The sequence below is a fragment of the Cololabis saira genome, chromosome 20, assembly GCF_033807715.1.
Source record: "Cololabis saira isolate AMF1-May2022 chromosome 20, fColSai1.1, whole genome shotgun sequence".
NCBI classification, from domain to species: domain Eukaryota; kingdom Metazoa; phylum Chordata; class Actinopteri; order Beloniformes; family Belonidae; genus Cololabis; species Cololabis saira.
The window spans coordinates 31933051-31956462 of NC_084606.1; the positions used below are offsets into that span (position 1 = coordinate 31933051).

Here is a 23412-nt window from a genome sequence, read left to right on the forward strand (position 1 = left end):
TTCTACTTTTTGTAGAGCTACAATTTTACTGTGTTTTACTCCCTAAACCACTTCCTTTTCCCTCAAGTGGTCCTTGACTCTTGCCAGGCCGTCATTGTAAATAAGAATGTGATCTTAATGACCTGCCTGGTTAAATAAAGACCAATGACTGAATTAATATCAAATAAAGCCATAGAATTGTTGTTTTTTTTCTCTTTATCGTATAATGTTCACAAAGTGTAATGCATTCAAGTCATGGGTAAGTGTATTTTGAAGGATCAAATACTCAACTTCCCATATTATCCATTTTACATCGTGCAAGAAATGATGCAAACTTTGAAAATCGACTGTGCGCACGCGCAGAATCACAAAGTAGCATTTCTCGGCAGGTAGCAAGGATTGGCAGAACACCGGATTGCATTTATATTTATTAATTTATTCAAATAGGATCTGGTATGAAATTCTGACAATTTATAAATGAAAACAAGAAACAGGATTAGAAAGTTAGGAAGCAGTTTTTGGCCCCACGTAGTCATATCATAGCTGCCAACTTTAAGGGTCCATCTGTCCCACAATAACTTTTAAGTAACAGCTGCTCAGTTTTTTTTTTTTTTAATTAATAGTATTGCTTTTTTTTTCTCAGTAAAAATGCAGGATCATTATTCATTTTCAGTGTTGCATTTAAAATTGAACATTTACAGTCATGTGATTTGTTTTCCAATTTATTTTGTAATCAGTCTTTTATTCAGCTAAAATCGGACTAGTTTTCTCACACCCCTCTGCAGTCGGACATCGTGATCAGTCAAGTCCAGTAGGTTTGTGTGCGTCTGCTGTGACCAGCATACTAAACCCACAGACTGACAATACAGAAAACACTATGCACTCCTCCATTTGTTCTATGAATAACTCCGCTTTAGGAAGTATAACTCGATCAGGGTAATATATGCATTAAAAGCGTGGCAAAGAAATCACAGGGTCCACTAGCGTTGGGTTGCAACGGTGGGTTACCATAGAAATTACAAGTGCTGAAGTTTCCCCTAGCAACAGCGGATTGGAAATAGACTGAATCTGACCAGCAGGACCGTGGCTGAAATATGTTTTAAATAGTTTTTTTTTTTTGTCCAGAGGGGATGTGAATGATATGTAAGTTAAGTATCCAGTAGTGTGAACGCCGTGCGTAAAACATCCTCCAATACTGTGAGAAGCAGCGACTGTGAAAATAACTTTTGATACTACAGTGAGTGTTCATATTCAGCCTTTTGTGTAGGTGCCTCTCCTAATGCTCACGTCCTTCAGCTGTAACACTGGTTAAATTGGAATCACTGACATTTCTAGGCCAGTGATGTGGATCATTTGTATTTGCTGCCAAGTCTCAACATCTATTTGCGAGACATCTGCCCCCACTTCCAGTTGTGACCTAAAGAGTTCATCCGTGGAAAAAGTCACTTAAAGTGGGGGGGGGGTGAAGTTTAGCAGACGTAAGCTTGTGGAAGTGTCCTGTGAAATGCCTGGAGTGTGAAGTGGTCTCTTGTTATTACCGCTCCTCTTTAGATGTCTAAAAGGATCAGTCTTGTAATTCACACCGGGGAACTGTGTCAATGATGGGAAGGAATTGGTCATTCCAAAACATATTTTGGTTTGGTGGGTTCAGAAAATGAAAATGTTAAGTGCCTAAAATATTATGTAGCGATATAATAAGTTAGTAATGTACCTTGACCAGATTTTTATTAAACATACTTTGCAGGTATTGATTTTTCTTTTCTCTTTCCCCTCCAGCGTTGCTTCCCACACTTTGACTAGCTGTTCTAGGAGCATTCAGGGCTGCAGCTCGTGATTATTATTTTATCAGTGATTAATTTATCAGTTATTTTCTCTGTTTAATAATTTTGTTGGTTTATAAAATTCCCAAACCACAGCTCTCAGTTTTATCCTTTTACAGCATTTTCTATGGAATAATCATGACATGCAAAAGGATTTCTCGATTGATTGATTCTCAAAAAATGCAGGCGCTTCCATGAATTCATGGACAGCCTGAAGGTTATTTGACTATTTCTGGCACCCACCTTTTTACCATTACACATCACACTCTCTCTGATGCACTGCTGCACAATTTCACAAAATCAGCTCATGTGTCTCTGGTTTTTTTAATGACCAAAATTCATCACTTGCTCACCCTCACGAGAGATATTGATTTGTTGCAACAACATGATACTTCCACAGAATGGTATTCTGTGTACTGACTCCTAAAACAGATTTTCTGTTGCAGTGCCGCCTTTTGTACGTTCACTGAAACCTCAACTGGACTGATGACTGGAGGATGACAGGATATGGTTTCTATTCTTACTCTAGTCTAACCTTTCTCAATTAATTTAGATCTTCTTGGAAAGTCTCCAGCTTGCCACGACTAATGAGAGCATGTCATAAAAATCTACAATCTAATGATACCGACCATCAGTGTCTTATGCTAATGACAGGCTAGGTGTGAATAAAGCATGAGTGGCACGACTTCCAAGTTACGCACGGATCACGAGTCAGGGATGGCCTTGGGGAAAACTGTGCACAGGTGTGTCAATTATGGATGTGCCTGCCATGCAATCAAGAGATTTTAAACATCCACGGTAAATTAATAGTAGCTCATTTGGAAGCTGGGGATCTTGAAAAAACGTAGGGCTTGAAAGGTGAAGTTAGTGATGTCTGGAAAATTTGCAAGACCTAGATGAAATTTCAAAGTGCACAAAACCGAAATTCTCATCTCCGTGTTTCGATCCTTCATCTAAATCCATGCGTCTAGAGGGCAAACACATACTAGCAGCTATCTAGCACTGGTCAAGGGAATGATGCAGTATCGGAGTTCAAAGTACGACAAGTTTGCACTTGTGTACTGAGTAGTTCATACTTGGCAAGTTACGCTTGCAGTTTTTTATCGGGCTCTCGAAACATGAGTATGACTCAGAATGGATGGACCCCTCTGGCAAACTTGATAATAGATGTTACTTTATGTGCAGTTTTCTTTTAAATTATTATTATAAATGGATTGTATGCTTTTGTATTTCAGCTGTGTTCAAATAGGCTCTATTTTAGTAACTTAACCACAGTACAAAGCACAAAACGAGCCATACGTATCATCAATAAGGCTGATTACTATTCGCTCACACAGAGCTACTTTTTCTAAATTCTCATGTTATTACATTTTATGATTTGTTTTATTATAAAATCATGCAAATTATGTTCAGAGCAAAATCAAAAATGCTCCCTGACTCAATACAGAGGTTTTTTCCAATTAGGAGACTTGTACAATCTTAGAGGTGTCTGCAATTTTACTGTATAAAAAGCTAAAAAAGATATGAAAAGGAGACGTGTCTCCATTACTGGAGTTAAATTCTGGAATGATGCCAACATGAATTTAAAAACATGTCATTCTCTTTTGGTTTTTAAGAAAATGGTTTGTAAAGCTATTTTTGAAGCTTATAAGTGCGATTGACTATCTGTTAATGTTTCTTTGCTTTTCTGTTGTTTCTTTGCTTTTCTATTCTCTTTTTGCTTTTCTGGAGGTCGGTAGCTAAAAAAGAAAGTTGGTACAATAGGACAGGCTTTTATAAGCAGTTTGCTTCAGCCTATGCCTTTTCAGTCATTGTTCAACACATGATTATTGGTTCTGTGTGAAATGTTAATGCTGTGCACAATGTTTTTTGGTGTTGTCATGACTGAATAAACTTCATTCATTCATTCATTCATTCATTCATTCGAAGTTAGAATAACTATATTCTCACGTGAAAACATCTACAACTACATTTGGTTACACAACAACAAAAGGTACCACTTTCTCTTTTTCTCTTTCCTCCGTTGTTACTTCTGTCTGTTGGCACAAAATGCATTCTGGGATATTTTTTTTGGCATCTCAACCCAACATAGATCTCTGCTGGATGCGTCCTCAATAAAATGGACAAGGACACATCCCGGGATTTCATCTGTACTTGGCAAGATACAGAATTTTGAATTTGAGCAGTCCTTTGGCTGTGACCGATGACGTTTTACAAATACAGACGGGTACACATACTGAGGAACGGCTAGTGTGACCTACGTTAGTGTAGATAGCAGATGGAGGGGTAACAGTAATGTAGATATGTCAACCGCAGCCAAGGACGAGCAGAGCTCTTATACTTCATCTGAAAGATAAAAGGAACAAATCGTTAGAAAGGGCAATTACCCGTCCAAATAATTGTATCCATCGAGGAAATCCTGAGGACGCCGACACAAACTCTTAAAGGAATCGTGGCATTTTATACCTGCCTGCCGGCCTGTTTCTCCCAACAACAGCAGTCGCTATGATTTAAAAAAAAAAAAAAAGTTTTTTAAAAAACGCACGTTTTTGTGTGCTTTTCATGTGGTTGATGCAACATATTTTCCGACGCGCTCTCTCTGTTTGCCAGTGGGAGTTTGCTCGCCTGTGCACACTCGTGTCTGTGTGAGAGCACACATGGAGGCAGGACTTTGCCGCGAGCGATACAGAGAGCAGAGAAAATTGTGAGACCAAAAACACACGCTTGGTATGTTTTTTCTGGGACTGAAGTTCAAATATCTCCGAAACTGCCCTCCAAGCCTCGATGAAACTCTCCACAATGTCCGCTGTCGTTCTCCTTCACTCCCTTCACTCGTCACCGAGAGGGTTTTTCGTTCTGGTTCTGGTGACTTTAAAGCCAGATAACATAGACCAGCATGTCTTTATTACCAGAACCTGGAGGCCCCAAAGTCTGTCAAGGGTGCCACTTGCCTTTTTGAGCTTTTTTTCTTTTTTTTTTGCACTTCTCATATTTGTCCTTGCTAAGAAAATTTTTTTTTTTAGCAGTTGAATTATTCAATAATATTAAGCCTGGTGTAAGAGGGTTATATGTTTTTTCTGTTGTGAATTTAACTAAAAAGTGAACACTGAGTTTTGAGGCGACAATTGTCCTTTGTGGGCATTCATGACATTTTGTCTTTGGTTTTCATGGAGTTTTGAATTATGGATATTGGAATTGTATCATATTGATTAAAATTAAGAAATATAACGTCATGCATAATCGCACTGAGTGTGCATGAGATGAGAGCATGTAATTCCCTCAAAAACAAGCAGAAAGTGCGTTTGATTAGGGCTGGGTATCGATTCAAATGTCAAGAATCGATTGGATTCCGATTCTTCATATTCAGAATCGATTATCATAATTCGATTCGATCCGATTCAATATTGATTTGGCTTAGTGTTATTTAAAATGTTTTTTGAGCTGTTGCCTGAATTATATGACTGTAACTAGTGAAATAATAAATTCACAATAATTATTGTGAAATAACTAAGAAATAAATAACTCAAACAGGCCTTTCAATATCCATTTAAAGTGCAAAAAAGAAAGAAATTGCTACAGTTCATGCAGTAAACAAATCATTTTAGCTTATCTAATTTATTCTGTCACCACGCACACATATTGCCATGAAACACCTGGCATTTTTCAGAAGTGTCATGACAAACTGTGTGTCCGACTACTGGGATTAAAGTTCACCTGGACGAAAATGATGAAAAAAAAAAAAAAAAAAAAAAAATCGATCTTTAGACATAAGAATCGATTTTTAGGAATTAATATGAGAATCGATTTAGAATTGGAAAATCGATTTTTTTCAACACAGGCCTACGTTGGATTGGCCAAAGGGGGATTCCTGTTGCTTGCGAAAAATATCTGGGCATGTTTTTTTTTGTTTTTTTTTTACAGGTGACAGATGTTTTCATGTGTTAACCTCAGAACTGGTATTTAATTATTTATTATCAGAATGTAAAAAAAACTATTATAACAGGAAAATGCTGACTCAACCTTAAATAAAACAGCAGGCTTCATACCAAGCCCAGCATAATAATGTGTGCCTGGTTTAAGAAGGTGCAGATGTTGTCTCTTAATAATAACCTATTAAAAAGGCTGTGATGGCCAGCATGGTATAAATTTATCATAACAGCTCACTGGAACAGTTTATCTATTTATTTATTTATGGTGGAACAGTTTAGAGCCCAGCCAGCCTTCACCCTGCAACTCCAAGTCACGATCTAATGGAGAACAACACGCGCTCACCTTCACCTGGGCAACCTCCCCTAATGGATATCAATCTCTGTCAGCCCAAATCAGAGCCCTTACTGGCAGCACTTACCCCACTAGAGCATTTTACTGCCACTAAATTTACCTTTTGACTTCTCCAATTCTAAAGTTTGATCTTGTTTCAACTCATGTTGATTGGATAAAAACAGCCTCTAATGCGTCCGTAATGGGCACTGTTGCGTGTGGTGGCTTTTACATTTCTACCCCAGTCATGGACTTATTGCCCTTGTCAACTGTCTCCTTGAGTTTTACTTCTTCAGCTCCATAAAGACAGCTTAGTGCACATGAAATATTTTCCTGCGAAAGATTGATGGTGAGTGGCATTATTTCAGTCTGAGCAGAGAGGTAAAGCAGCTCCGCTGCAGGGAGCTGTCACTCACTGTCCTTTTTTCGGTTTTTTTAAGCTCTGGGATGACAAAAAGTCAACAACCAATTACCACCCAAAACAATCTTGTGACACGTTATTAAATCCATACAAATAACTTTTCTTTGTAGAGACCATGCATACCGTCAGAAAGGTCAAAGATCTTGTTTGCCAGACTAATTTGAATTAATCGCTTTGAAAAGTTCATCTGCAGAATCTCGTTTATTGAATTGAAAGACGTGCGTGTTATTTAATTTTCATTTTTTATCTATAAATCCTGACAAGTCATCCCACTTTCTCGGACCAAACTTTTAATAAAACAGAAGCGTAGAGCGTGATAGAGGACATTGATCCTGCTCTGATTGCTAAACAGCAGTTTACAATGTTTCGGCAAACTATTTTTAAAAGCGAAAAATACAAATACCTTTTTCCCCATATATCATTTTTTGCAAGAGTTTAAACAGTTCTTATTGTATTATAGCTCAAAATGATTACCTTCTTCCTCCATTCAGTTCAGGTTATAGTATCACCCTAGCTGTCAATCAAGTCCCTCCTCTACCTGTTGTTTTTATCGTCGAGGCGCTGCCTTGGAAATAGCCCGGCAATGCCTCGGCGCAGTCATTTTGATGTGTGCTTGCAGGGTAATAACCCCTTACAACATGTGATTGCCAATGTGAGGAGTGAATTTATCCTCGACGCCGGGCCAACATAAAGGTTGCTCTGCGTGTCTTGTTTTCCAGATCACCCAGGATCAGTTTGTTCTCGCGTCACACTCCCTGCACGTCCAGCGGCCGGGCTGCGGCGCCGTGTACCACGTGGGTCTCTACGGCTGGAGGAAACGATGCCTCTATTTCCTGCTGCTGCTGCTGCTGGTCATCATCATAGTCAACCTGGCCCTCACCGTCTGGATCCTGAAGGTCATGAATTTTTCAGTGGTGAGTTCAGCATGTATGTGAGGACGTACTTGTCTGTTTTTGGTGGATTTTTTTTTTTTGATGATTTTATTTATTGAGCATTAATAGCACAGCACATGGATACTGATACAAAAAGGATCACAATGCTCATTTTTATATTTTAAACACCCCTGCCCTCCCATTAGGGCTGGGCGATATGGATCAAAAGTCATATCTCGATATTTTCTAGCTGAATGGCGATACTCGATATATATCGATATTTTTTCTGTGCCATAATTGGGGTTTCCCCCAAAGCATTATAGCATAGCATCTCTGTTAGCTTCATTTTTTTCTGTGACAAACCCTTAAAAAAACAGTCACTTTTAATACAAAGCCTCGTGCCAAATGTCACACAGGTTCCTTTATTAACAGAGGTCTGCACAATATCAAAATGTATAAAACAAATGAAATAAAAATAAACTGCCTGCATATATAGAATAAAAAGGCTTTTTGAATAAAATAAAACAAATATCCCTTTCCTGCATAACAATTAAATTAAAATACACTGTGCAATTAATACAATGTAGACAGTAACAGGCAGACTTTTCCACTGAGGTTGACAGTTGTGCAAATAACAAAACATTTGTGCAAATCTCAAATAAAACATTCAAGTCAATTTGTCACAAAATAAGCTATATCAAAATCATAAAAAACATTTTTTTATTTATTTTTTTAATCGATATAAACGATATTGTCTCGTACCATATCGCGTTTGAAAATATATCGATATATATTAAAATCTCGATATATCGCCCAGCCCTAAAGCACATATACACACACATACAGGTGGCTGCTATGCAATATCTAAGTGGGCACAGTTCTAAGTTTGCTGATGTACAGTAACACCGGATCCCAGACACAGAAAAATTTGTCTTTGGACCCCCTGAGAATAATTTTGATCTTCTCCAACTGTATGAAATGTGTCAGATCGCTAAACCGTAGAGACACTTTGTGTGGATTTTTTGACTTCCAGTACAGTAATATTCTTCTTCTTGCAAGCAGCGTTGTTACAGACACTCACAATCATGTACACAGCTAAATGTAAATTATTACCAGAAAACTTTTAATAACGAAGATAGTCAGAGAAAATTTAATTTGAAACATGTATTTGCCCGAACAACCTTAAAGCAGATGAGTACTTCAATTGTTGGAATTAAGTTATGGAATTCATTAAATTATGATTTAAAGGGCTGTATAAACATATTTCAGTTTAAATATAAATTAAAGAGAAAAAAATAGCAATTTATGGTTGAAATAGTCTAAATATATAATATATGCGTATGGAGACAGACAATTTATTTTCTTGTTTTTCTTTTCTTGTGATATTAACTAAGTAATTGTGCAGACCATCTGTTATTATTGTTCAATTTTGTTTTGAGGGAGGGGCAGGTAGAATAAGATGTTCTTCTTCCTGCTCCTTTCTGGTTATGGAATATGCTTTTGAGTGTGTGTTATTTTACTTGCTTGTTTCTTTTCTTTGCATATTTCCATTATTGGAATAAATAAAAATGAAATGTAATGAAATGCAATAATATTTTTATAGCTTTTCTTTAATGTTGTATATCTAATACCTGTGGTACCGAATATGGCCATAGCAGCATCGGGTTGAAGATCAACATTCAGAGCTTCTGATAATGTTTTAAAAATGGTGGACCAGTAATTTACCAGGGCAGGACACGACCAGAACATGTGCGTGTTTTGACACCTGTCACAACTCGCATCTGTGTTAGGATATATTTTAGCCAATCTTGCTTTGAAAAAATGCATGCGATGTAGGATCTTGAACTGTATTATGTTTAACTTGGCACAGGAGGTGCTGTCATTAACTCTTAATAGAGCGCTTTCCCAAATGTCCTCCTGCAAGTCCTCCCCTAATTCATTCTCCCAATCTGCCCTGATGTTTGTTAGGGTTGTGTTTTTAAAGGAGGTTATATTGTCACTTATTCTTGCGATGAGTTTTTTAGGATTGAACGGGGAATAATTTTTGAATAAAAATGAACTAAGCGGAACCCGGTGGTAAACGTCGAAGTCAATCAGAACTGTATTTGAAATATAAAAAAAAACAGTGCTGTCACACCCTTTATCATTTGACTCAACAATGGAAGTCAATACGAGGTGTTAAGTGAAGAAAAGATTTTGGATGAAGAAAAGTGCTTAGACTGAGCTAAGAAACACATTCATGAAAGGCCACAATGGCTATTATGTCATGAGCTTTGTCTCGTCTTTGCTTTTTTTTTTTTAAAGAATTAGAAAAGACTTGGCAGCCGGAGCCGCTGATACAGAAATGTGTAAATCTCGACAATTGTCAACAATCTCCCGTTGGCAGCAATCCCCTCTCTCTGGCTGAGACGTTTCTTACGATTGCTATCATTCCAGTCCTTCGCCTCCCATCAGTCTGTGTCATGAGTAAAAGACCTTATCAGTGTTGTTGATGTTGCTTCAGAAAATGCACTTCGCCGCTCCAAATCTCTCAGGACTAGACAAGCTCCGTTGGGGGGGGGGCGGGGAGTCCAACTTGTTCCAATTTATTCCTTTTACACCAGAGCAGGTGGCACATGTCCTGGGATTATAAACAGAAGTTATAGAGACGGCTAAAATCTCACATTTCCTAAACACATATTTGTCTTTTTGGAGCTCTTGGTTCGTACGTTACTAGTGTATCCATTATTAATGTCAGAAGTCATTGCACTTGGAGAAATAGCTCCAATGTCCACTATCTGAATATCAGATGTCATTTATGTGTCAGAATTGATTTGATTTTAACGGCTTCTTTATTGTATTTCTTATCAATAAGGAAACGAGTATGTCGACACAGGTTTTTTTAACTTAAAAAAACTGCTTCATTATCTGAAATTCCAACTAGAGCACCGCCGACAGGAAATGTAACGCCTTTGCAGTAGGAATGGGCGATATTTTACCGTTCACGATATACCGTCAAAAAAATTCCCCACGGTAAGAATTTGTCATCTCGCGATAAAAACGATAAATTCCTGTTGATGACGTTTTTGTGTAAAGCTGATTTATGGTTCTGCGTTAAATCCACACACAACGTACGTGAAGGAAGGAAGGAAGGAAGGAAGGAAGGAAGGAAGGGAGAAAACAAGGAAAGGAGGAAGGAAGGGAGAAAAGAGGAAGGGAAGAAGGAAGGAGAGAGCAGGAGGAAGGAAGGAAGGAAGGAAGGAAGGAAGGAAGGAAGGAAGGAAGGAAGGAAGGAAGGAAGGAAGGAAGGAAGGAAGGAAGGAAGGAAGGAAGGAAGGAAGGAAGGAAGGAAGGAAAGGGAGGAAGGAAGGGAGAAAACAAGGAAAGGAGGAAGGAAGGGAGAAAAGAGGAAGGGAAGAAGGAAGGAGAGAGCAGGAGGAAGGAAGGAAGGAAGGAAGGAAGGAAGGAAGGAAGGAAGGAAGGAAGGAAGGAAGGAAGGAAGGAAGGAAGGAAGGAAAGGGAGGAAGGAAGGGAGAAAACAAGGAAAGGAGGAAGGGAGGGAGAAAAGAGGAAGGGAAGAAGGAAGGAGAGAGCAGGAGGAAAGAAGGAAGGAAGGGAAAAAAGAAGGAAGGAAGGAAGGAAGGAAGGAAGGAAGGAAGGAAGGAAGGAAGGAAGGAAGGAAGGAAGGGGAGAAGGAAGGGAGAAAACAAGGAAAGGAGGAAGGAAGGGAGAAAAGAGGAAGGGAAGAAGGAAGGAGAGAGCAGGAGGAAGGAAGGAAGGAGGGAAGGAAGGAAGGAAGGAAGGAAGGAATGAAAGGGGAGAAGGAAGGAGAGAGCAGGAGGAAAGAAGGAAGGAAGGGAAAAAGGAAGGAAGGAAGGAAATGAGCAAGAAAGAAAGAAAGAAAGAAAGAAAGAAGGATAAATTCCCGTTGATGACGTTTTTGTGTAACAAACATGGTGGATCTGAGAGGGAGATAGATTTATAGTTGAAAAGGTGGAGTTGAATTGGTATTTTTTTTATCGTCATTTTTATTGTTATCGGGATAAATGCCAGAAATGATCGTGATACACTTTTTTAGTCCATACCGCCCATCTCTACTTTGCAGGTTACACCAGTTTCCCCATTTATACTCTGAGTGTTGTATCTTAGGTTTTAACTCCCATTGTTGATTTGCTACGTACATTTTCAGCACCCGCCGCCATCAATAGCAGAATTGATGAGGTTAGAGGTGCACGATTCTGGTTCTTCGTGAAATTTTCATGAAATGTTCTGAGGTGGAACCATTTTTCCGAATCTCTTCTCTCTATTCAACACGCATCTCTCTGCTGTATCTGCACCACACTCACTCACCATACTCACTCGCAGCACGAGATCCAGACTGATCAGAGTAGCTTTACGAGGCTCGTTGTGGACACAAACTGGCACTAAACTTTTGGCTGCTTGTTAAAGCTAAACCTAAGCAAGAGCGTTGTACTTGGGTGCCTGCTGTTCCCTCTCTTTAAAAAACTTGATATTGTAAAAAATGGCTCTCCAACAGTTTTCAACCTGAATAACCCCGAGGCTCAGAGTTTTCATCCAGGTTCCTCAGCAACAGTACAACTAGGTTGTTGTAACGCCCCCCTGTTTCCTCCTCCTCCCTCAGGACGTTTCACATCCACATCATCACCTCAACTTCAGCATAGTGACTATAACATCTGCCTACTGACATACAAAGACCTCCACTCTGCTCCACCCTCCGCCTGCTCGCCTTTGATTTTGTTCTGCTGTCTGGCTCTCGTCCCAGTTCTCATATATGATGGAGCTCTCCCCGCTCTGCCTCTGTTTTCCACTACCTCCATTCATTTGTGCTGCCAGCTCTATGAGCTCTTTCAACACACACCCCCAGGGCCAGTCTCACCATGCATATCTCACAAAGCTGTGTTCACACTGCACTTTGCTCATTGTGTTCTGCTCAGACATAATTTTGAGCAGTTTCAGTCGAGTTGTCAGCTACCAAAAATCATTTCCTGACTTGATGTTGGGTGAAAAATAGTCCGTTATGGTGATTTGTTGTTGTGTATTCACTTTGCCGTTACGTATCAGGAATTCCCAACGATGTTAAGACTTGGGCAGAGTTCCCAGGTACAGTAAAGGCCACCCAAATATGTAAATGGCAGCCCACAAATGTGTTAATTTTTACTATCCAAAACCGTGAATTACACCAGCGCAGAGCTGCATGCACCACTTCAGTTCAACTGACCCCATCCCTCACCATAAATCTCTCTTTATCTCTCACTCTCTCCCCCTCACAAATACACTCACGGACAAACGTGTCCACATTACCTCGACATCTCACTCCTTAAAGCGTGCACAGAGTTTATATAAATGCCACCTGTAGTTAAAATCTTGATGTAGGGGTTTCAAATCAGCGCATTAATCTCGATTAATTAATTACAGGCATATTTAGAGCGTTATGTTTTTTAATCGCTTAATCTATTTTTTAATCTCTAACTAGGGATGGGCGGTATGGACTAAAAAATGTATCACGATAATTTCTGGCATTTATCCCGATAACGATAAAAAAAATACCAATTCAACTCCACCTTTTCTTCTATAAATCTATCTCGCTCTCAGATCCGCCATGTTTGTTACACAAAAACGTATCAACGGGAATTTTTCTTTCTTTCTTTCTTTCTTTCTTTCTTTCTTTCTTTCTTTCTTTCTTTCTTTCTTTCTTTCTTTCTTTCTTTCTTTCTTTCTTTCTTTCTTTCTTTCTTTCTTTCTTTCTTTCTTTCTTTCTTTCTTTCTTTCTTTCTTTCTTTCTTTCTTTCTTTCTTTCTTTCTTTCTTTCTTTCTTTCTTTCTTTCTTTCTTTCTTCCTTCCTTCCTTCCTTCCTTCCTTCCTTCCTTCCTTCCTTCCTTCCTTCCTCCTTTCCTTGTTTTCTCCCTTTCCTTCCTTCCTTCCTTCCTTCCTTCCTTCCTTCCTTCCTTCCTTCTCCCCTTTCCTTCCTTCCTTCCTTCCTTCCTTCCTTCCTTCCTTCCTTCCTTCCTTCCTTCCTTCCTTCCTTCCTTCCTTCCTTCCTTCCTTCCTTCCTTCCTTCCTTCACGTACGTTGTGCGTGGATTTAACACAGAACCATAAATCAGCTTTACACAAAAACGTCATCAATGGGAATTTATCGTTTTTACCGCAAGATGACAAATTCTTACCGTGGGGAATTTTTTTGACGGTATATCGTGAAGGGTAAAATATCGCCCATTCCTATCTCTAACTTTACTTTATTATGAAATCTGTTCGTGCTGAGGGCTTCTTGTGCTTGAGTTGTGGGTGGAAAACAACGATCAGTCCCACCTTGAAGTGGACATTGATTGGCTTTCCCTCCAGTAAAGGGGGAATTTACATTTCTAAAATGCCCCGACGGCACCTTTGATAAAGGTAGAGTGATATATGTCTTTGTGGAAAGGACTTTGCTCACCACTGAAGCAGCTCAACTTTAGTCACATAAACACAAAGCACCCGGTCGCGAGCGCAGCCACAGCTAATGTTAGCAGCAACCATGTTGCCATAGCAACGATGTTCCCCAGACTAGACTGGAGGCGAGCACCACGCATGCGCACGTCTGCGACGAGAAGAAGATTCAAATCCATTTTAAAAGACAGAGAAATTAGCTCTCTCGTTTCTTGTGACTGCCCCGTTGTGTAAATTTTACCATTGTTTTACTATTGTTTCCCCGGAATGTGTGACTGACTGTCTGTGTTTGTATGTATTGTTGTATTCTTTTTATGCTGCCATTTTGGCCAGGTCACTCTTGAAAAAGAGGTTTTAATCTCAATTAGTTTTTTTTTTTTTTTTTTTTTTACCTGGTTAAATAAAGGATATATAAGAAGATGGCGAATGTTCTTGCCAAGTGGATGTAAATGGCTCGGACTGCATCTGTTCAAGTCTGTTAAAAAAACAAATAAATTACTTTATAAAGCCACTTTTTTTGTTGCTATATATCAATCTTTTGATCTGCCACAATAATGTAATGAATTCATAGGAAATTCCCTCGAGTTGAGGGCTTTTATCTCCAATTTTTAGGTGAGATTAAAAAAGAGATTCATTAAATTAATTAATTACAGATCTTAATTAATTAATCTCTCAATTTTTTTTTATTGCTTGACAGCACTAGTTGTAATTATCCTGCAAACCCTAGTTAGAAATGCAGGTTCTTGTGTGCAGCGCTTCCTACTGTTTACTTGGTTCATGCACCTGAGACATCTTGTGTGAGCTGGAGCTCATAAATGAGCATAAATGTCATTTTTACAAAAACTACAGCCATCTCTCCCTCCCGATTGAAAAAGTGGCAGGGAGGTAATAACATGTTGTCAAGTGGAATGATCACATATTCAGCGTTTTACACACCCGTTTAGCAATTTTTGTTTTTCTTTCCAAAAATACAAATGTAGATTTAGAAAAAAGTCCCTCCACGGAGCTTCAAGCACAAAAGGAGAGACCTCATATTTGTGCATTACTGCGCATGTAATTGCTGAACGTGCTTACTGGAAAGGAGCTGCAGTTGCTTTTAAGGCACTCAGATACATTTGCGCTTTTGTTAATTTGAAGGACCAATTGTCTGGCATAAAAAACATCCGTTTGGTTTGTAAGGCAGCCCTTGCTTACATTCAGGGACAAGAAGGAAAATGGCAGGTTCTCTAAACTTGATGGAAGAGCAGGCTCCACCGCTGAAGACATTTTTGAATGAATTTATCGACTACTTTAATGGCTTGAACTTGAGCAAATTAACGTCTCTGCTCTGTAAAACCTTTTTTTTTTTTTTTTTTTTAATGATATTATATTACATTCTCAAGGGGGCCCGCTGGCTTGGCCTGTAGTTACAGTGTAGCCCCTGCTTTGGATTTTTTTAATACTTTCACATTACCAACACTTTGGACATTTTGCTGTAATCAGTTCTTGACTCGTGCTCTGAAATTCCTGTAGAGCTACAACAATCATCAGTAATAATAATCATCACAATCGTTTTCACACCAGTACTAAAAGCTATCTGAATGATGATACATCTGATTATATTATGCGTAATTTCCATAAATCCTCTCATCACATTAACAGCTTCAGTGTCAGACTGTTTCTCCTCAGTTGCCTCCCTGTGAAAGCAGCCTGTCAGTGCCAGGCCACATTTCTACGGCGTTGTCACCTCAATGTCATGTCCTACTTCTTCCCTGTCGCTCAGGACCTGTCCACTAGTCTCTGAGGCGATTACAGCTCCTCCTCGGTCAAAATGCACTTAAGTGACAGCACGGATTAATATTTTATTGCCTCAATGAAACTACAGTCCTTTGAATCAAACCAGGCACATCAGAATAGATCATCGTAACGCCTTTAATAATCATTAATACTTTTCAGGATGGAATGGGAAACCTCCGGTTGAACCAGGATGGGATCCACTTGGACGGCGTCAGCGAGTTTCTGCAGCCGCTGTACGTCAATGAGATCCAGTCCAGAAGGGTAAGTGAGTCCGTCTGCGCTGACACGCGTGTTGTTCAGCTTTATGGCAGATTTAAAAGGAGCATGAGGCAGGATTTATGAAAAAAAATGCGTATACGTTTTAAGTTTTCTAGTAATAATGTCAGATGAAGCGTTCCAAACCAAAAAGAATGAGCCCTCTAGTGTATCTCTCTGTTGCCTTGAACAGGCTGTGTGCTGCAAAATGTGCTGCAATTCTGGGCCCGAATTTCCCGCGCTGGGCTGCGGATGTGACGTCACATGACGCTGCATGAGCGTTCTTGACGGCACTCGGCTTGGATACAGGAAGAAGACGAGCGCGGTGGATCCAAACTTCTGTTTGGGTAGACATGGATTCTTCCACAGCCGGCAAACGACCCAGTGCCACTCAAAGCCAGTGGTGTAAAGTAACGAAGTACAAGTACTTCGTTATTGTACTAAAGTAAGATTTTTGAGAATTTGTACTTTTATTGATACTTTCATTTTTCTGTACTTTTACTTTTACTTCGTTACATTTTCAAGGAAAAAATCCTACTTTTAATCCGCTATATTTAAAATTGGACACGTCGTTACTCGCTACAAATTAAAGTCTTACATTAAATGAAAATGTAGGCTATTGCCGTGAGAACAGCACAGCGGGGGCTGATTTATGGTTCCGCGTTACACCGGCGCAGAGCTACGGCGTAGGGTACGCGGCGATTTAACGCGGAACCATAAGGCGGACGGGAACGAAGGGGGGCGAGTGAATTGCCCGTGATTGCCCGGCGGCGGCTCCGTGACGAGACACCTGGGCCGGACGGGGAGACTCGGCCTCCCCGAGAAGGAGACGCATCTCCCGGGGGAGTTGTGCTGCAGAGGCGGGCCGGAAGGCCGGAGGAACCGCCGTCGCGTCGAGGACCGATGAAGACTGAAGCCGGAATTATCGGTCCGCGTTAAATCGACGCAGAGCCTACGCCGTAAGGTACGCCGTAAGGTACCTTACGGCGTAAGGTACCTTACGGCGTAAGGTACCTTACGCCTACGGCATAGGGTACGCTGCGAAGCGCACCGTACGGTGCGCGTACGGTGCGCTTCGCAGCGTACCCTACGCCGTAGGCTCTGCGTTGCTGTAACGCGGAACCATAAATCAGCCTTGAGCGGCAGCCGACGCTCAAGCCAACAAAATTAAAATGGGGTAATGGAAACAAACGCTAAAGGGTTCAGAATAATATCACCATTATTTAGAGTTGTAAGCAAATTCTTGGATTCTTCATTTCTTTGCAATCCTTTTGAAAATAATTTTGTACTTTGAATTTTGTACTTTTTACTTTTTACTTTTGTACTTAAGTACATTTTACACCATGTACTTTTGGTACTTTATTATATTTAATTTGAGGTACTTTTATACTTTTACTTAAGTAATTTTCTTAATGGGTACTTTTTACTTTTACTTAAAGGAGCATGAGGCTCCTTTTAAGAAATGACACTCTCTAGCGCCACCCTTCACCACGACGGCCGTTGGGGGTACTGCAGCCAACAGTGAAGCCGGCACGGGAGAACGGGGAGAACGTGCATGCAGCGTCATGTGACGTCACATCCACAGGACAGCGCGGGAAAATCGGGACCGAATTGCAGCACATTTTGCAGCACACAGCCTGTTCAAGGCAAAGGAGAGATACACTAGAGGAATCATTCTTTTGGGTTTGGAACGCTTCATCCAACATTATTACTAGAAAACTTAAAATGTATACAGATTTTTTTAATAAATCCTGCCACAATCCGGCCTCAAGCTCCTTTAAGTAATTTTCAAGCAGAAAATTTGTACTTTTACTTAAGTACAATATTTTTGTACTTTTTCCACCTGTGCTCAAAGCCCACTAAAAAGTGCTACCAAGAAGAAAACAAAGCCTTTATCAGAGACAAGTCGCGAGTCGAAAAGAAATTACGAGTAAAAAACGGGCAGGCACACGAGTAAACATCGGATACGCGTTTGAGTCATGGAGGCAGCTTCAACTTGAATTGGGACTGAGAGATGCTGACATGGCTCATTTCCTACTGACCAGGTAAGATAACATTGTAAGTCATATTTAGAGCTTGATTTGAAAATCACATGAGATTACCAAGGAGTCGGAGTGGCCTAATGTGCTAAGTAGCGTTAGCCGCAAAGAAGTAAGGAGTCTCATTTCTTATTCTTGCCTCATGCTCCTTTAAAGATATTTATAGAGTAAAGAAATTGGTTATGGTCTCCATAGCTAGATTTCATGTCTATGACAACAGAACAGGGGGTGAATTTTAATGTACCGTATCAGACATAATTATATAAAGTCACATATTTATGCATCATTAGACCGTGGTTTTTCACTTGACAGCTGCATTGCAGTCTGTGGTGCCATCAGCTGCTTCGCACTTTGCATTTTAGTTGAACTTGGCATCTCTGCAGCGAATTAATATCTCAAAGAGTGGTTAATTAAATGCCGAAAGAGCTGAATTATTTTTCTCTTAAAGATAATATGGCATGTTTAGCTGTTTTTTTGTACTAACAGATTGCAGAGAGCTGCTCTGGGTTGTCCTCGTAGGGTTGTGGGTCTGCGAGCCGCGGCGGCAGCTGAATCTGACTGCCAACGAGGCCGGTAGCCCTGGGCCATACCGGTCACTGCTCTGGCTGCAAACTTCCAGGCCCGGTTTCCATTACTGAAGGTCTAGAGTAGTTCTGCCAGGCTTCCCCCACTGGCACATGCCTCTATTATCAGTAGCAGCCCCGCAGCGAGACTTTTTGAGAGCTGAGACAAGTCCCTGCCTGGGGTGGAGTACTTCATTGTGGGCTCAAAAAACTGCTGAGTGGGGCAGTGGTGCCGACTCCGTGCTGAGTGGGTTTGCCATCGGCACCAGATGAAGTACAGCTCTGTTGATGCAATCTTCAAGTTTGAATCTTCTCTTCTAGGGCTGGGCGATACAGCCTTTTATTAATATCTCCATATTTTTAGGCCATGTCACGATACACGATATATATCTCGATGTTTTGCCTTAGCCTTGAATTAACACTTTGATGCTACAATCACACCAGTATGATGATTCTATATGTCTACATTAAAACATTCTTGTTCATACTGCATTAATATATGCTCATTTTAACTAACTTTCATGCAAAAAGGGGGAATAAGTCAAATTTACCAAAACTGTATTTATTAAACAGTTACTACGCAGTGAGTGGCACAAACATAAAAAGTGTAATTTCAAAACAGAAAGTGCACGTTGCATCTCTCTGACTCCCCGTCTGAAGAACATCTTGCTAATGTAGCCGGTCTATGACGCGTTGTGTCTGGGTGAAGAATGAGGCGCCAAACTGATCTGCTGGGCGGGATTTTTATTTCTCTGTGTAACAGGAAAATAAAACTGTATAGCACTCGTTTTTATCAGTCTCTCTGACGAACACCTCTCTTCAGAAAGGCAAAAAGCCGTCTCATCCATATAAATTTAAATTACACAAAATACATCCCATTAAAATAGTCACAGAGCCCACCAGCAGCAATTTTTAGTTTTCTTTGTTAACTCAAACATAGTTCAAACATCAAAAATAAAACATACCTGTGCAACAGGAAAAAAAAACAGTATAGCACGCGTTTTCATCAGTCTCTCTGACGAACACCTTTAAGAGAGAGCCACAAAAAGCTGGATGAGAATCAATCTGAAATGGCGGCTAGCCTCGCTTAAACCACCGATTTCACCAGCAATACTCAGCAGTGCTATACAAAGTAAAACACACACACCTAAATGAAAAACACGCTACAATAATATAATACAGCATAACAAAAACATAGCACAGGTTTATGTATCTTTAACATCCTTTTTATCAACTTTTTTTTACCAGAGCGCACAAGTCTTACCTCTCTTCAGAAAGGCAAAAAGCCGCCTGAAGAAAAGTGCGCGAAAAAGCAGGAAGTGACCTCGCATCACAACGAAATAAAGGAAATTAACAAAATAAAAGCTTCTTACCAAAATAAAATTGACTTTTGGTGAAAATTAACTAACTTATTTATACATCGGTTACACTAAGAACATGTTCTGGTCCCGGTTTTACCAGGATGAGCTGCTCTGAGCAGGAGGGGCCTTTAGAGCACCTTTATATGAAGACTAATGTAGGTGTAGGGACTGAAATGTTTCATCCTCTCCTCCTTCACTTTGCATCACTTTCACTTACTTTTAGAAATATGACGTCATATAATCTTGTTTGACTTTGTTTCCATGATAGTGATTGATTTCATGTGGCCACATTTAAGCAACACTAGGTGACGTTTCTCAGCTCTGGAAGAGAAAGGCTCGGCGGCGCGGACGCGTCGCACTGAGCGGATAGTTGGAGCTGCATCAGCGCGGCGTGTGAGGAGAAACATCCCCTCCCGTCTTTACTAAACCGTCCCAGTTTGCTTTGAAAAGAATCCGCTGCGCGTAGCAACCGCGCGGATGAACTCACGACGCAAACAGGCCGAGTTAAGTTAAGTTAAAGTTAAAGCGGGGTGGAAGTGACCGGAAGTGACAACAGCACCTGACTGACGTATGTAACAGGGTGCGCTTGTTTTATGTCTCAGAGAAGGAGAGACGAGACGAGAGAGCGAGAAAAGCCCGTAATTTAATGCCCGCGGCTAAAAGCAAATGCGTGACAATGTATACTCGAATATTCACGATATAGTCATTTATTTCAGATACATCGAGTATAGGGTTGTCCCGATCAGGATTTTTTAGCTCCCGATCCGATCTCGATCACTTGAGTTTGAGTTTCTGCCGATCCCGATTTTTCCCGATCCGATCACTTTTTTTGGCTCCCGATACATTTCCGATACTTTTTCCCGATCAGATACATTTTGGCAATGAATTAAGTAAAAAAAAGTAAAGTAAAAAAAGTAAAGTAAATTAAGTAAAAAAATGTATTGTCCATTCTCTCCAACATGGACATATTTTTTTTTTTTTCATCATTGGATCAAAACAAAGCTTATCAGCTCTGGTGCCAGAGAATATAGAAACATGAAATTGTAAACTCAAACATAAAGTGCAGAATAGTGCAATAACAAAAATAAATCAATTTCACTTCAAAAGGAGGTAGTTTACCTGCTAGGTTCAAAAGTTGAATGAAATCCAGTCAAACTCACAATCAATAAGAACATTCAAATACATTTCGGCTTAACCTTAGTACAGAAATCTCAACAGCATGAAGTGAATAGCAGCAGCTATTCATCGCGGCTGTTATAGTTTTCTGTCACTGTGTTGTAACGATGTCACGCAGAGCGTAGGAACCAAGTGTGGTTGTTCAGAGAGGAACCCTTTAGACCGTAACACCGGCCCCGCAAAATAGCAGTCCGTCATCCCTGTGTTGTTACCGAGTCAATAAAGTGGACCAAAAGATGATTAACGAGTGACGGATAATCATGTACATAACACTACAGTCACTTTTCTCCAACAGCTTTTCTTTGTTTTTAAAACTTTCAGACCGTTAATCTGAGCGTAGCCTAGCTGCTGTTAGCTCTCTGTTAACCACACTTCTTCCCCTCCAGCACAAACGTCTCTTCAGCCACCGGCGCCGCCCAAAATCTTATAATAAACACACATCAACTGTCTGTATTGTTAAATACAATTATAAAACGATTTAATAATTGATATATGTTAAAACATAGGCACAGAGCAATAAGCAAACAATTAAGAGGAACTTGCCTGGAGCTGCTGGCGGCTCCGCTCTGAGCTGCAGCTGAGGCTCAGAGCGGAGCTGCCCGGCTCTTCTGGCCGCTGCGGCAACTCCGCGCAACCGGGTCTCGGAGTCGGAGACCAGCCGGCCGAGCCACAACAGTAAGTCCCGATACTTTTTTGGCCGATCCCGATCTTTTGAAAATGACGTGATTGGACCCGATCGATCGGGACAACACTAATCGAGTATACTCGATATATCGCCCAGCCCTATTCTCTTCTCATTCATATCTTCCTTCAACATGTAGCAAACACAGCAAACAAAAAGCAGCAGCTCCTTCCATGGTTATCGTCTTTATTTTTCTATTTTGCTGCTTTTTTTTAAATAAATAGCAAACGTGGTGCATTACCACCACCAGGTGGTGTGGAGTGTTGGCTTGCTAGATCAACTGGGACCGTCACTGTGAAGGACAGCTGACAGGACAAGGAGGAGCTCACCTTTGGGACAGTTCTGCTCTCTTATTTAATTATTTATTTAGTTTATTTAACTAAACTAATTACTCTTAGGTTTGCTGATAGAAACCTGCCTTACGATGAAGTCTAGGTAGGGAGAAAGACCTCTGACCGCCCCAAAAGCTTATTGAAAGAATAGATTTTAAAGAACATGGATCTGGCGCTTCAGTGTATCTGAGAACTTGAGTGTTAAATTCACCTCATTTACAATTTACTTCCCAATGTCAGAGGACGATGAATCAAGAGTGGATAATGAAGAGCAGGCAGAGCCCATACTCAACTGAGTTAAAGGAGCAGTAGACGAGCATATATTTACATATTTATTCTGAGTACATCATATTAAGTTTAATAGCATAAGCACAGATGAGAATTTCGACCTTAATTAATGTATATAGAACAAATAATGGTATAATAGTATTATGGTATAAGGAATTATCCATACTCGACTGTAAAACAGTTTTGGATCTTCCAAGACTGATTTCTATATGCAAAAATGTAATTTGCTAAATGTTTAAAAAGGCTTTCACAGGAATAGAGAGAAAGGGAAAGAGAGTTGAGGGAGTTAGATGTTCACAGCTGTTCAGGCCATAACTAATACAAAACACATTATGGGCAGAGTTGAGTCTCTTTGAAATGCAGAGAGGAGTCCGCTGACAAGCTCATTCCAGTCTTCCTTGAGGTTTGTGTTGTTCTGGTTGCTAATTTCCACAGTTAAGGAGAAGAATATTTGACAACCTGAGCAGGCTTTAGTATCTCAGTGTAATACACAACACACCGCTGATCTAATTAAAAAATAAAAGGTATAAACATGAACTTCTTCTCATTGGGAAACATTCGCATTGAGAAGAACATTAGCCAGTCGAGGAAATAGAGTCAGATTCTTTGTACTTTAGTCGCTCAGCAGAATCAGTGTGTGTCTAAGGGACACAAATGTCCCAAGACACAGTTTTATGTACCGTTAGCCCTTTTTTATATTGGTGGATACCCTGCGTTTAACACTCAAATTTAGCATGTCGCCTGTCCTTTCTACTAGGGCTGGGGATCGATTCAAATGTCAAAAATCGTTTCGATTCCGATTCTTAAGATGCAGAATCGATTATCAAGATTTGATTCGATCCGATCCGATTCGGATATTGATTTGGGATAGTGTTATTAAAACAGTTTTTTTCAGCTGTTGCATGAATTATATGACTGTAGTTATGCAAAATATTACTACTACAGTACACAGTACAGAAACTGCATTAATCAAGATCACCAACGACCTCCTCCTGGCAGCAGATTCTGGCCTTCTCACCATCCTCATCCTCCTCGACCTCAGTGCCGCCTTTGACACCATCTCCCACTCCATACTCCTGGAACGCCTGGCTGGCACTGGGGTCTCTGGTACTGCAATAAAATGGTTCACCTCATATCTCTCTGACAGGAAACAGTTCGTTCAA

The 23412-nt window shown here is 40.2% G+C and overlaps 1 protein-coding gene across 1 annotated transcript in view; it reads left to right on the forward strand.

Annotated features, from left to right (window-relative positions):
• The window catches only part of LOC133420696 (zeta-sarcoglycan-like), a 109203-nt gene that overhangs the window by 21667 nt on the left and 64124 nt on the right, over positions 1-23412 (forward strand). Inside the window, exons 2-3 of the mRNA XM_061710458.1 lie at positions 7200-7394; positions 15713-15814. Of these exons, the coding sequence (XP_061566442.1) occupies positions 7200-7394; positions 15713-15814 (297 nt within the window). The remainder of the gene's footprint in view (positions 1-7199; positions 7395-15712; positions 15815-23412) is intronic.